The sequence below is a fragment of the Colossoma macropomum genome, unplaced genomic scaffold, assembly GCF_904425465.1.
Source record: "Colossoma macropomum unplaced genomic scaffold, Colossoma_macropomum, whole genome shotgun sequence".
Taxonomy (NCBI): Eukaryota; Metazoa; Chordata; class Actinopteri; order Characiformes; family Serrasalmidae; genus Colossoma; species Colossoma macropomum.
In genome coordinates, this window is record NW_023494786.1 from 17,923,825 (window position 1) to 17,936,013 (window position 12,189).

General features: G+C 37.4%; 1 protein-coding gene across 2 annotated transcripts in view; it reads left to right on the forward strand.

Annotated features, from left to right (window-relative positions):
* The window catches only part of LOC118802408 (solute carrier family 12 member 7-like), a 32,651-nt gene extending 22,350 nt beyond the window's left edge, over positions 1-10,301 (forward strand). For both annotated transcript variants that reach the window (XM_036562947.1, XM_036562954.1), the window contains exons 19-26: positions 1,836-2,005; positions 2,091-2,222; positions 3,030-3,137; positions 4,152-4,262; positions 5,075-5,244; positions 5,396-5,410; positions 6,282-6,415; positions 8,148-10,301. In XM_036562947.1, the coding sequence (XP_036418840.1) occupies positions 1,836-2,005; positions 2,091-2,222; positions 3,030-3,137; positions 4,152-4,262; positions 5,075-5,244; positions 5,396-5,410; positions 6,282-6,415; positions 8,148-8,239 (932 nt within the window). In that variant the 3' untranslated portion in view covers positions 8,240-10,301. The remainder of the gene's footprint in view (positions 1-1,835; positions 2,006-2,090; positions 2,223-3,029; positions 3,138-4,151; positions 4,263-5,074; positions 5,245-5,395; positions 5,411-6,281; positions 6,416-8,147) is intronic.
* The last annotated feature ends 1,888 nt before the right edge of the window (positions 10,302-12,189 follow it).

Here is a 12,189-nt window from a genome sequence, read left to right on the forward strand (position 1 = left end):
TAAATTCAGCTGATAACTGTAGTTGTACTTTTTCTTTGCACCTTTGTATTTCTAATGTACATCTCTTATATGATGTAATGTGCACAAGCAGTTGTTGCCCTCAGTTTTGCTACAATATGTAGCTAATACAGTTTGTAAAGACATAAGTAAACATGACATATCGAGCTAGCTCCCACATGCAAATTTTTGAAAATTTATGCATTCTGTTACACAGGGTAATTCCACTCTTTTTTCAAAATGTATTCATAATTGAATTGTTGCGATGTAAACAAAGTCATTTTGAGTGGTTTGATGTGAAATAGTTCATCATAGAGAAACATTGATTTTATAGTTAAACATTCTGTGCTACACTGGCTTTATTCAGTAGGTATATGCTTGAAATGGTTGCCCAATCACAAACTGCCAAGGGTAAAAATATGCACATGCTTTTTACATGATCTTCCTTATTATTTGTACAGTGAAACAAATGACTCGACACTAGTTGTGTGTAATATCTGTAGAACTTTGTTACGATCAGTAAGATTTTGCAGTATAGTTCTGCTGAACAGTTCAGTAAAGCATGAATGGCCGTGGCAGTTTCGGAGTAAGAGAGAACACAGACGCTCTGCACTCTGGGCAGAATCACATCGCTCCACTCCCCACTCTGCCACTCACATACTCTACTTATAGCACTTGCATGCAACTCTCTGCCTTAAATAGATTTTTTTTTAGAAATACATTTTACTCCAAAACCTCTGTGAGGCAGCTTTTACAGGCATTCAACCCTTTAGACATCTAGCTTCCAGCACTGTTTTTAAGAACGATTCTGACTCTCCAAGTTTCTCTAGAATAGTGCATTTTACATCAGACCACTCTGAATGACTTTGTTTATTTCTTAAACATTTCATTATTCAAATCTCAAAAAAATAAGTGTAACTCGCCCTTAATTTAACTAATAAACTGCTTTTCACAGCTGCATAGGACTGTTTACACATTACAGCACTTAGTGCACTTTTACCAGTCATTAAGAGTACAAAGATGGCAGTAACCAAATATCTTTTAATTATAACATTACAGGATAAAGTAGTTAACTGAAACACAAAACACCATCCTGTTCCTGAGTACCAGAAAATACGTTCAAATATATATGTGGGGCAAGAATAACATGTTAAAAGACAAAATCTTGTGAAATGAACTATTGATGAAAAATAAAAGCTAATTGACGAAAACTAACAAAACCTCAAGGAATGCTGGTAAGCTTTACCCTCATCACTACAATATTCAGAGACAGGTGGCTCAGAACTGCACAAAGTATTGCCTACTTTCCCAGTATGCTTTGCAAATACTAGCTAATTACAGTAAAATCCAACACTTTGTTTGGCAAAACACTTTTTTGCAGCAGTCAGTAGATTAACAGTGGATTACTGCAATGTTTCCGCTGTAAATTTACATAAAATCTTTAAATTTCATTTTAATGTATTGAGATTTTATGCCAAGTCAATTGGACCATTCAACATGAAATGTTCAAAGAATAAAGGGCAGCTGCTGTTTAAAAAAACAAAGGAATAAAAAATGAAAAAATGGGCTCTGGAGTATGATGGTGATGAAATGCGTGTTCATTTAAGGTTCTAGAGTTCTGAATTTGTTGATCACCAGGAGTACTTAAAAAAACGTATAGATGTCTTTTTTCCTTCAGGAACCTCTCTCTGCTTTCTCATTTCTCCTCACGTTGCCTGTACCTGTACCATAAATTCAGTGTAGCTTAAATCTAAATGTAGATTTACCTGTTTTGTAACTGTCTGATCATGGTCGTCATCTCAAACTACATGGAAATATGCAAATCTCTCCCTCTGCAGAGACGGTGAGAGAGACGACCTCTGCTCATCAAGCTCTGCTTGTGGCAAAGAACATTGATCGTTTTCCCAGCAACACAGAGCGTCTGGTTGAGGGCACCATAGATGTGTGGTGGATCGTCCATGACGGAGGCCTGCTTATGCTGCTGCCTTTCCTGCTCCGCCAGCACAAGGTACGAGGCTGAGAAATAGTCATGAGCATTTTGACTAATGGAAGGTTGGTGTAGAAACAGGGTCTGACTTTGTTTCTCTCTTTAGGTGTGGAAAAAGTGTAAGATGCGCATCTTCACTGTGGCTCACCTGGACGACAACAGCATTCAGATGAAGAAGGATCTGCACATGTTTATGTATCAGCTGCGCCTCGATGCTGAAGTAGAGGTGGTAGAGATGGTAAGACTCTACTGCAATTATAGTTTATGGGGAGAATGTTTTGAGTTAATAGATGTGATCAGTTGCCATGAGGACAGGACAGGACAGTAAAGGAAAGGAAAGGACAGGACAAGAAAGGAAAGGAAAGGAAAAGAAAGGAAAGGAAAGGAAAGGACGGGACAGGAAAAGACAGGACAGGAAAGGAAAGGAAAGGAAAGGAAAGGAAAGGACAGGCAGGAAAAGAAAGGACAGGACATGAAGGAAAGGAAAGGACAGGACAGTGCAGAAAAGGACAGGACAGGGCAGGAAAGGACAGGACAGTGCAGGAAACGACAGGACAGGACAGGAAAGGAAAGGAAAGCAAAGGAAAGGAAAAGAAAGGAAAGGAAAGGAATGAGAAGGAGAAGAAAGGGCAGGACAGGAAAGAACCGGACAAGATAGGCCAGGACAAGATAAGAAAGTAAAGAATAGAAATAATATCTTATTTATTGCTATTTATACTATATTAAATTGAAATATGCCATTTTCCGCTGTGTAGCCTGGTTGTACTAGACACAACATGGCAGTATGTTATTATGTTTTTGTTGGCACCCAGCCTGGGACCCTTGTTAAGGTGAGAGTAAGATTAATGCTAATGTACGATTGCTTTTGTTATTATGAGCTTTAGAGAGACATTCTGGGCAAATAAACTGGCTGTAACGACAGTTTATATATGGTTAATGAAATCCTTAAATGTTTTAAATGTTTAGATTAAATTCTTAAAAATTAATTTCTTTTTGAATTCATGTTGTAACCTTTCTCAGCACTTTTATTGTCTGTGTTGTTTAGCATGCCAGTGATATCTCAGCCTTCACCTATGAGAAAACCCTGGTGATGGAGCAACGTTCTCAAATGCTCAAACAGATGCAGCTGTCCAAAACAGAGAGAGAAAGAGAGGTAATAATTCTCCAGTAATGTACCATTAATGCTTCAAATGAGTCAGCATTCTATCAGAGGTGTTCTTAACAACTTTTACCATTTAAAAGGAGGAGTATCTCCTATTTCCTTAAAAAAAACAGATACATACATCAGATACATCAATGACGTTGGATATATGTATCTGTTTTTTTCTGCTTTTTTAATGAATTTGCAAGTTCTCTAGCCTTTTCCTCCCATTTCAGACAGTGGTTGAGAGATCCAGCAATAGAGTTTAAATAAGGCTGTAGCAGTGGTTATCAACCCTCATGTTGGAGATCTGCTTTCCTGCAGAATTTAGTACCAGCCTGCATCTAACATGCTGCCCCACCCCCTTACTTAACACTAATGAATCTGATCCAGCCAATCAAGGAATTCTAAAGACGTTAATTAGCTGGAGCAGGTGTGGCAGAATGTTGTTCAAACTGCAGTCCAGAGAAAGGTTGACCTCCAGGACTAGGGTAGGTGACCACTGGGCTATATGCTGTTTGCTGTCTGCTCCTATGTGTCAAGAGAGAGGAGAGACAAGTGTGTGGCTTTTGGCAAGTATGAAGCAATAGGCCTCATTCACCAATATCTTTGTATATAAGTTTTTTCTTAAATTTGTTCTTCAGAAAGGCCCTAAGAAAAAGTCTGCATCAGATTCATGACACATTCTTAAACTGCGGAATTGTTCGCACTTTTGTGATCTTGAGTGTGTAAATTCTGTTCTTACCTAAGAACAAATCCCAAATAAAAAGACTTTGGTGAATGTTAGAACCTTGAAGGAAACTGCGTACATGGGTTTTAAGAAGAAATTTCTTCTTATGAACAGTTGGTGAATGAGGCCCAGTGTTCTGTATGTCCCTAATTCATAAGATTAGCTCTGTTAAGGAGGAAATTTATCTTGAAAGTCTAAGTGTTAAGCATATGTCTGTATGGGACTTTCTTTAGTAGAGGGAGTAAAGGCTCCTTTGCTTATTGTTACTGTGTTGTGTGTTCTGTGGGTGATGGCAGATTCAAAGCATTACTGATGAATCCAGGAGCTCCATTAAGAGAAAGAACCGCATGAAGGAACCAACTCCCAACACCTTAGAAGTACCAGGGATGGCAGCCCTAGAAAATGAGGTATCCATTTTGTTTTTCATAATAATAATAATAATTTCAGATCCTACTATAAAAAGCTTACCTAATATGTAATTGTGCCATGTAAAGTGTCTAGTAGTCAGTATTAAGCCCACCTGAAACTTTCAAAAGGAGCTGTAACCAAAATAATAAAAAGTTCCCAGTAGTTCCCAGAGCTATGTCAAATGTTGGGGAATTACTACTAAGGAAACAACAGGTTTGTATGCCCTAGATTTGCCAGGTGTCTAGTTTTGGACCAGATAGTCTGGTTTTGAGCTCCATTGTCCAGTGTCCAATTGCTACTGTCAACTGGACATTCTAGGCTTTGCACTGGCGTAGTAACCACAAGTAATCATATGACACCACGTGAGTGGGGTTGAACTCTGTAGCTGCATCTCAAATAGCATGTCATATTAGTACATCACCAGTGGTGCCATTACTTCGTTGAACATACTTTTTAGTGCGGTGGTATGCAGATTGTGACACAGCCTGTATGTAGGCACATAGGCAAAGTTAAGCTGCGTTATGGTTTGGGATAAAAAAGAAAGTGAATTCATTTCTTATTCATTACAGTTACTTTCAAAAACCATTTAAATGTGTGTTTTTTATGTTCTATGCATTAGTTAGCCTACAGTAAATAAACAATAGGTTGTTTTCTCATGGTGTTATTTGTGCTACACAAATAGTAGAAATACATATATAAAAAATAAACATATTGAACTAAACTCAGGGCTGCTCGCTGAGGCCCTCTGGTGGGCCATGATGCCCCAACACTGCTTTTTGTTCCTGATGCAATACAGTTTGTATTTATGCAGGCTCAGATGTTTCATGAAAGGAACGTTAAGCCTCATGATGGCCACCAAGAAAAGCATAGCCCCTCATCTTACCACGTCCACATGACCTGGACCAAAGAGAAGTTCATTAGTGAGAGGAACCGTCACCGTGAGGCGAGCCCAGGTATCCGGGACATCTTCAACATGAAACCGTGAGTACAACACGCATGAACACAGGAAAACCACTGATTCTAATATATCATCTACAGCCATGTAAAAATCACATTTCAGCATGTATAATATGCATGTTTGCTGTTTGCCCTGAAAATATCTGACCAGCTTTTTTTGTCTCCCCCTTTCTAGAGAGTGGGAACATCTGTAAGTCATATTTTATTTTGTTCTATTTATGTGTGTATAGTAGATGATAAACTCTTGTTTGGAAATGCATGTTGAGCGTGTATTTGTGTCCTGTGGTGTCCACTTAGAGCAGTATGCAAAAGTCAGAGACCACCCTTTCATTTGTTTCATTTTCAATCAAGACGCTTTCAGTTTTTCAAAGAAATCTACAGGGGTGTTTTTCCACACCTCCAAAGTTCAGTATTAGAAGTTGGTTGCATTTTCTGCTTATCACTATCCAAGTAATTCCAATCCCTGTTAAATCTCACTCCACATTTTCTCCAGTTTTAGTATTTTGCAGAAAATGTTCCTCTTTTTTGTCCATTTCCTTTTGTCAAGCAACAGTATATTCCTTCCTCTGAGATACACTATATGTACTGTTTGTAGACACCTGCTCATCCAATATTTTTTTCTCAAAAGAAGGGTGTTAATAGGGAGTTCCCCCCCCCTTTGCTGTGAAGATTTGATTGCATTCAAGCTCAAGAGCTTTAGTGAGGTCAGCTACTGATGTTAGATGATTAGTTCTGGATAACAAACACCACTGCAACTCATCCCAAAGGTACTGAGTGGAGCTCAAACACTTCAGAGAATGCAGTTCCACTGCTCCACAGCCCCTTAGGCTCATGTGCAGCTACTCAGGCGTGTCACATTCTGTTGACAGTGCTTTTCTATGGAAGTTATGCAAGCTGTATGTGTGTGTGTGTGTGTGTGTGTGTGTGTGTGTGTGTGTGTGTTTAATTGGGTGCTGAATTTACTGCCTGGATTAGGTAAAAGATGGAAAACAGTTTAAAATGTAAACAGATTTTGTGTTTTCATTTAAATCATTATGATTAATTGAAATTGTTTCTCACAGGAACCAGTCCAACGTGAGAAGAATGCACACTGCAGTCAAACTGAATGAAGTTGTGGTCAACAAATCCCAGGGGGCTCATCTTGTCTTACTGAACATGCCCGGACCACCTAAAAACAAGGGTGGTGATGAGAATTGTATCCTTTTTCGATACATATTTATGTCTGAATCTCTTTAAAGAGTTTTGCATGATTTGATGAATAGTGCTAGCTAGTAGTGTAGTAGTAAAATATATCAGACCCTGTAGTGAGGAGGTCACAGGGTCAGTTTTCTTTTGGTAAATATTTGCAATCACGCTGCAGGTTGCAGGTTCTAATAGCTCCAGTACTTATACACTTCCTAAAAAGATACAACTTTAAACATTGTGCTTTGAAGGGGATTCCAATTCCAGATTTTCAAAATTTCTGCACCATTTAGTTGTTAAGATGTAAACAAAATCATACAAACTGGTTTGACATGAAACTCACCATTCTAGAGATACTAGAGTCAGAATTGTTCACAGTAGCAGTGACAGAAACCAGATTTCTATGAAAGCTACCTCAGAGTAAATGATTAGGTGAAATGGTTATGAATATGTTGCACAAGATATTATTTTATGATACTTTTGAGATAAGGTTAAAGTGCATTTATGGTGGGGAAATGCAACCCTGTTTCCAAAAACGTTAGGATGCTGTGCAAAATGTAAATAAAAACAAAATGCAATGATGTGCCAATCATTTAAATTAAAATATTTGATAGAAAATAGCACAAAGACAGCATATCAAATGTTAAAACTGAACAATTTTATTGTTTTTGAAAAATATGTGCGAGTAAATAGTGCAACAATTCAAGGATAATAAAATAGCATAGAATTTAGAGATTTCATAATCTACAGTACATAATATCATTTAAAAATTCAGAGACTCCAGAGAAATCTCTGTATTCAAGGGACAAGGCTGAAAACCAATATTAGCTGGATGTGATCTTCAGGCCCTCAGGTGGCACTTCATTAAAAACAGATACGATACTGTGGTTGAAATCACTGCATAGGCTTGGGAACACTTCCATAAACCATCATCTGTAAACACAGTTCATTACTTCTTTGCAGCATGCAATAAGAAACCATATATACACAGGATACAAAAACGCTGCTACCTTCTCTGGGCCCAGGTTCATTTAAGATGGACTGAGGTGAAGTGAAAAAGTGGAAAACGAATCAAAATTTGAAATTCTTTTTGCAAATCATGGACACTGCGTCCTCTGAGCTAAAGACCACCTGGCTTGTTATCAGCACACAGTTCAAAATGCAGCATCTGTGATGGTATGGGGGAGCATTAGTGCACATGGCATGGGTTACTTGCACATCTATGAAGGCACTATTAATGCTGAACAACATATACAGGTTTTGGAGCAACATGTGCTGCCATCCAGATGACATCCTTTTCAGGGAAGGCCTTGCTTAATTTAGCAAGACAATGCCAAACCACATACTGCATGTAATACAACAGCAAGGCTCTATAGTAAAAGAGTCTGTTTGCAATACTGGCTTGCCTGCAGTCCAGACCTGTCACCACTGAAAACATTTGCTGCATTATGAAATAAAAAATATGACAAATGTGATCCTGAACTGATGAAATCTTATATCAAGCAATTTACATAAACCACCCTGAATGACAAATGATGGAAATTGAAAAAAATGATGGAAATTGATGATGGAAAAAATGATGGAAATTGATGGAATTCCCTCAGAGTAAACCAGGATGCAGGAATCTTTTCATTTTTTTAAGGTTATTTATGGAAGCCTTTAAAGAGCTAACAATAATATTTTGTATAGCTATGTATGCTTTGGACTATACTGTGACCATTTGCTCCTTGACAGGCTTCTCCTAGACATGGAGTTTCTGGAAGTTTTAATTGAGGGCTTGGATCGGGTTCTGCTTGTACGAGGTGGAGGTAGAGAAGTCATCACCATCTACTCTTAGCCCCATGGCAGAGAGTGCCACTCTCTCACTGCAGAGAGTGTATGTACACAAGTGGACTGTCTATGACTCAGGACAGGAACATTGGAAACTAGGAAAATTGCTTTCTGTTAGGGATGAATTAAATAGTACACACTTTTAACCAAACTGGATTCATGTCTATGCCAAAATGCCAAAATGTTTAGCTAAATGTGTAACTGCTGAACATATAGCCAGTGAACATGTAGCTCATTGTTTTGGGTAAATATATTCCAATAGGCTACTTTTAAATATGTTTAGCTGTATGTATTGATAGTGACAGTTAATGTACGTTGTCTTACACAACGTGGAAGCAGCCAAGAATGGATGCTAAGAAAACTGCTGATGAGTTACCTGAGAAATTGCATCTAATTTTTTAAAATGTTTCTAATTTTTTTAATGTGCTGCCAATCCAGTGTGATCTACTGCAAAAAACCAGAGTGAATTTTCCAGGACCCTTCCCTAATATAGCTATATTTGCTTCTGACAAATGATTCAGAAACAGCCAAATTATTTATTTTCTGTTTTATTAGGCGTGACATTGCACTCAAATTCGAGGCCGAAGGGTTGCAGGCCTCACAAAATCGACAGTCTTTCCAAATATGCCAATAGCAAGTATTCAGTAGCATTTATATCTAAGCACATTATATATGTGTTATGAATGATTATATGAAGTTTGTAAGTAGGGTCTGTAAACTAAAATGTTATCAAATATGTATAATATGTATTTACCATGCTAGTCCTGAGACGGATGCAGGCTTTTTTGACAAGTTGCTTAATTTCATTTTTAATGTAGTGTAGAATAATAACTCTGTGTTCTGAAAGACAGTATTTTAACAGTGTTGGGTTATTTAATAAGTATTTTTATTCTCCTTTTTTCCATGTATTATACATACCTTGTGCTGCTATTTTAATAGGAAAGCATCAGTTTTTAACACAAGGAAAGGGCTCCCACACTCATTTTTTCACAGTAGTAATAGAATAATGCATTAATATCATTGTTTTTCACAGCTCATATATGTTTAATGTGAGCCTCAGCACAATGGAGATTGAACAGTGTGCATATATTGAGATCATTCTTAGTGATAAGTGTTTGCTGAGGAACATGAGACAAAACCAGAAATCAGGCCTATGATGATGTCACCTCAGACTTAGTAACACTTGCCCATTGATCCCTTCATAATCAGTGTCAGATTCAAACCACTGAAGAAGACACAACCTTCTCACTCAATGTACTATCCAAAAATGTCTTAAGACAAACTGTTAAAATGAACAGATATTGTATCAGCTTTACAGTGAAGCTGCCTGTTCTAGTCTGACTGACTCTTCAGGTTTGCCATTTACCTGCCTGATCTCCAAATTCTGCACAGAGACTGAATCCTGTAGTCTTGAATATGTGTATATAGTCTTGAATGCTCTTGGAAAATTGCTAGGACTCAGGTGCCTGACCCTGTTTTAGTAATTTTATTTTAATAGGACATAAATTATTGCTTTTTGCTTTGGATTTTCAGGAATTTTGAAGAGAAACAAGGATGTAATTACCTACAAAACAATCTTCTAAACAAATACATATCAGTTAAGCCTTTGATTGTACTGATACTCACTGATCTCTGTTCACTGGACTGAGCCAGTTTAAACCCGAGGGTTTAAAACAGGTGGATTCTTGTGTGCCGATGTGCTACTTAAAGAGCAGTAATGAACAGAGAGCTCTTTGTTATGCTCCATAGAAATGAATGAAAAGGTTCTTATGCTTATCCTATGGATAGAATATCATTTGAGGAAGCTTATTTGTCAGTTTTATTTCTTTTAGATAGGTTTGTCAAGTATTTAAATGCACAAGTTAGATAAGACGCTAATTTAGAAAATTATGAAAAACGTCATTTGGGTTGAAAAAGGTCAGGTTGGATTTGTCAATATTTCTGTTTTTCTAAGGGATTTTTTTTTGGGGGGGGGTTGGATTTGTAAGTGTTTTAGAATACAGTGTTCTGTCTTAGCAAAACTGACATTTTTTTTTAGATAAGATCAATAAAAACTACACAGACTTCAACTGGATTTGTGTTTTTTTTTGTGAAGTTGTTTAGATTCCCATCACTGATATATTTCACATTAACAATTAGATTACAGTGTTTAGATGCTGCACTTAACACCATTCATTTAAATATAAGTTAATTAATTAAATTAGATTTACTGCCATATTAGTCATTCAAACCTGTTTGTGTAAGTAAGTAGGGGTATAGATTTTACAATGTCACTTTGATTATAGATGTGATGACTTCTTTAAAGGCTCATATCACATTTCTTGCTTTTTTGACAAAATAAAGAGTTTAACATTTCATCAACCAACATCCTTAAAGTTTTAAAACACACCATTCACCCAATCCATAAAGTCCATATATGGAAAGTGTGTGACAACAGCTTGTTTTGAATGTTTTGAATTTGTCACAAATGCCAACATATTTATAGACATAGTCATTCAGTCTACAGCAGTTTAGCCCCACCTATAAACACTGAGGTTATAAGAAGTGTTTCAGCCCAGAGTGTTTGTGCTTTTTGAATGAAGTACAAAATGGGGCAGCCAATCAGAAGTAAAAATGTACATATATAAATCTTAAAGGCAAAGGCCTGAGGTTGGAAATGGTCATGTAAAATAAATTACTATGTTCTAATATGTAAATGAAAATGTATTATTATATTTTTTGTTAGTGTACCATTTAGTGTATAAGAGGTCTGCCTTCTTAATAAGGCCCAGAATTAGATGGGTATACCTTGGAATTTTATAAGAAATTTTGGCCTGAGCTGTCACTCATCCTTATTCCTGTATGTTATAATATGCATGTGCATGATGCCATTCCAGAGTCCACATCTATCGGTCTGCTTTTAAAGAAGGACAAGAATCCACTCAAGTGTTTTTATAACAGGCAGAGAAGTTTATTGAATGTAGATCTTAAAATCATTGCCAAAGTACTTGTTCATTGGCTAGAAGGTCTGTTGCTATGGTTGATACTTCCAGATCAAACAGTATTTGTGAGATCAAGATATGGTCAATCAGACAATGTGCGTTGAGCTCTTAATATCATAGACCACCTCAGCAGAAACATGGATCCAGCACTGATTGTCTCTCTTGATGCTGAAAAAACCTTTGACAGAGTCAGATGGGACTTCCTATTTGTTGTACTGGAGAAAGTTAATCTTGTGTAAGGACAGCTTGCTACACTGAAATAATTAAAAATGCGTTAGTATGTAGCACATAAAAAACTGAAACACTTACTACCAAGTTACAACCGGCCTCTGGACACTGTGTACTCATGGCAGTGCACAAAACAAGGTTCATAAAGACATGGTTTTGCTGACCTTGGTGTGGAAGAGCTTGACTGGCTGGCACAGAGTCCTGACCTCAAACCTATCAGAACATTTGGGATGAATTGGAACGCTGACTATGAGCAAGACCTTATCCCCCAACATCAGTGCCTCATCAGTGTTCTCGAGGCTAAACGATAAATTAATAAGTGAATCTCTGCAGTCATGTTCCAAGATCTAGTGGAATGCCTTCCGAGAAGAGTGGAGACCCTTATAGCAGCCAAGGGGGGACCAACCTTACATTAATGTCTACAGGTTTGGAATGAGACAAGCACACATCATGCTCAAGTGTCCACATTCTTTTGACCATGTAGTGTAAAACGCCTCTAAGGTTATGTGTTTCCAACAGTGGCATCATTTATCTCTAGATTTAGCCTTGTGGTGGCCAATGTGTTGCCTTAAACAAATAAGCCTTAATCTCCTTTTTATATCTTGCAAAAAAATCATTATTCAAATAGACAAAGAAAATAACTGTGTTTGTGTTACGCTGCTTTTAGAGATGCTTATCTTCACAGGGCAAGGCTAGCAACTCCAACCTTGAGTCTGTCTAAAATGTACACTCTGTCTCTCTCTCTCTC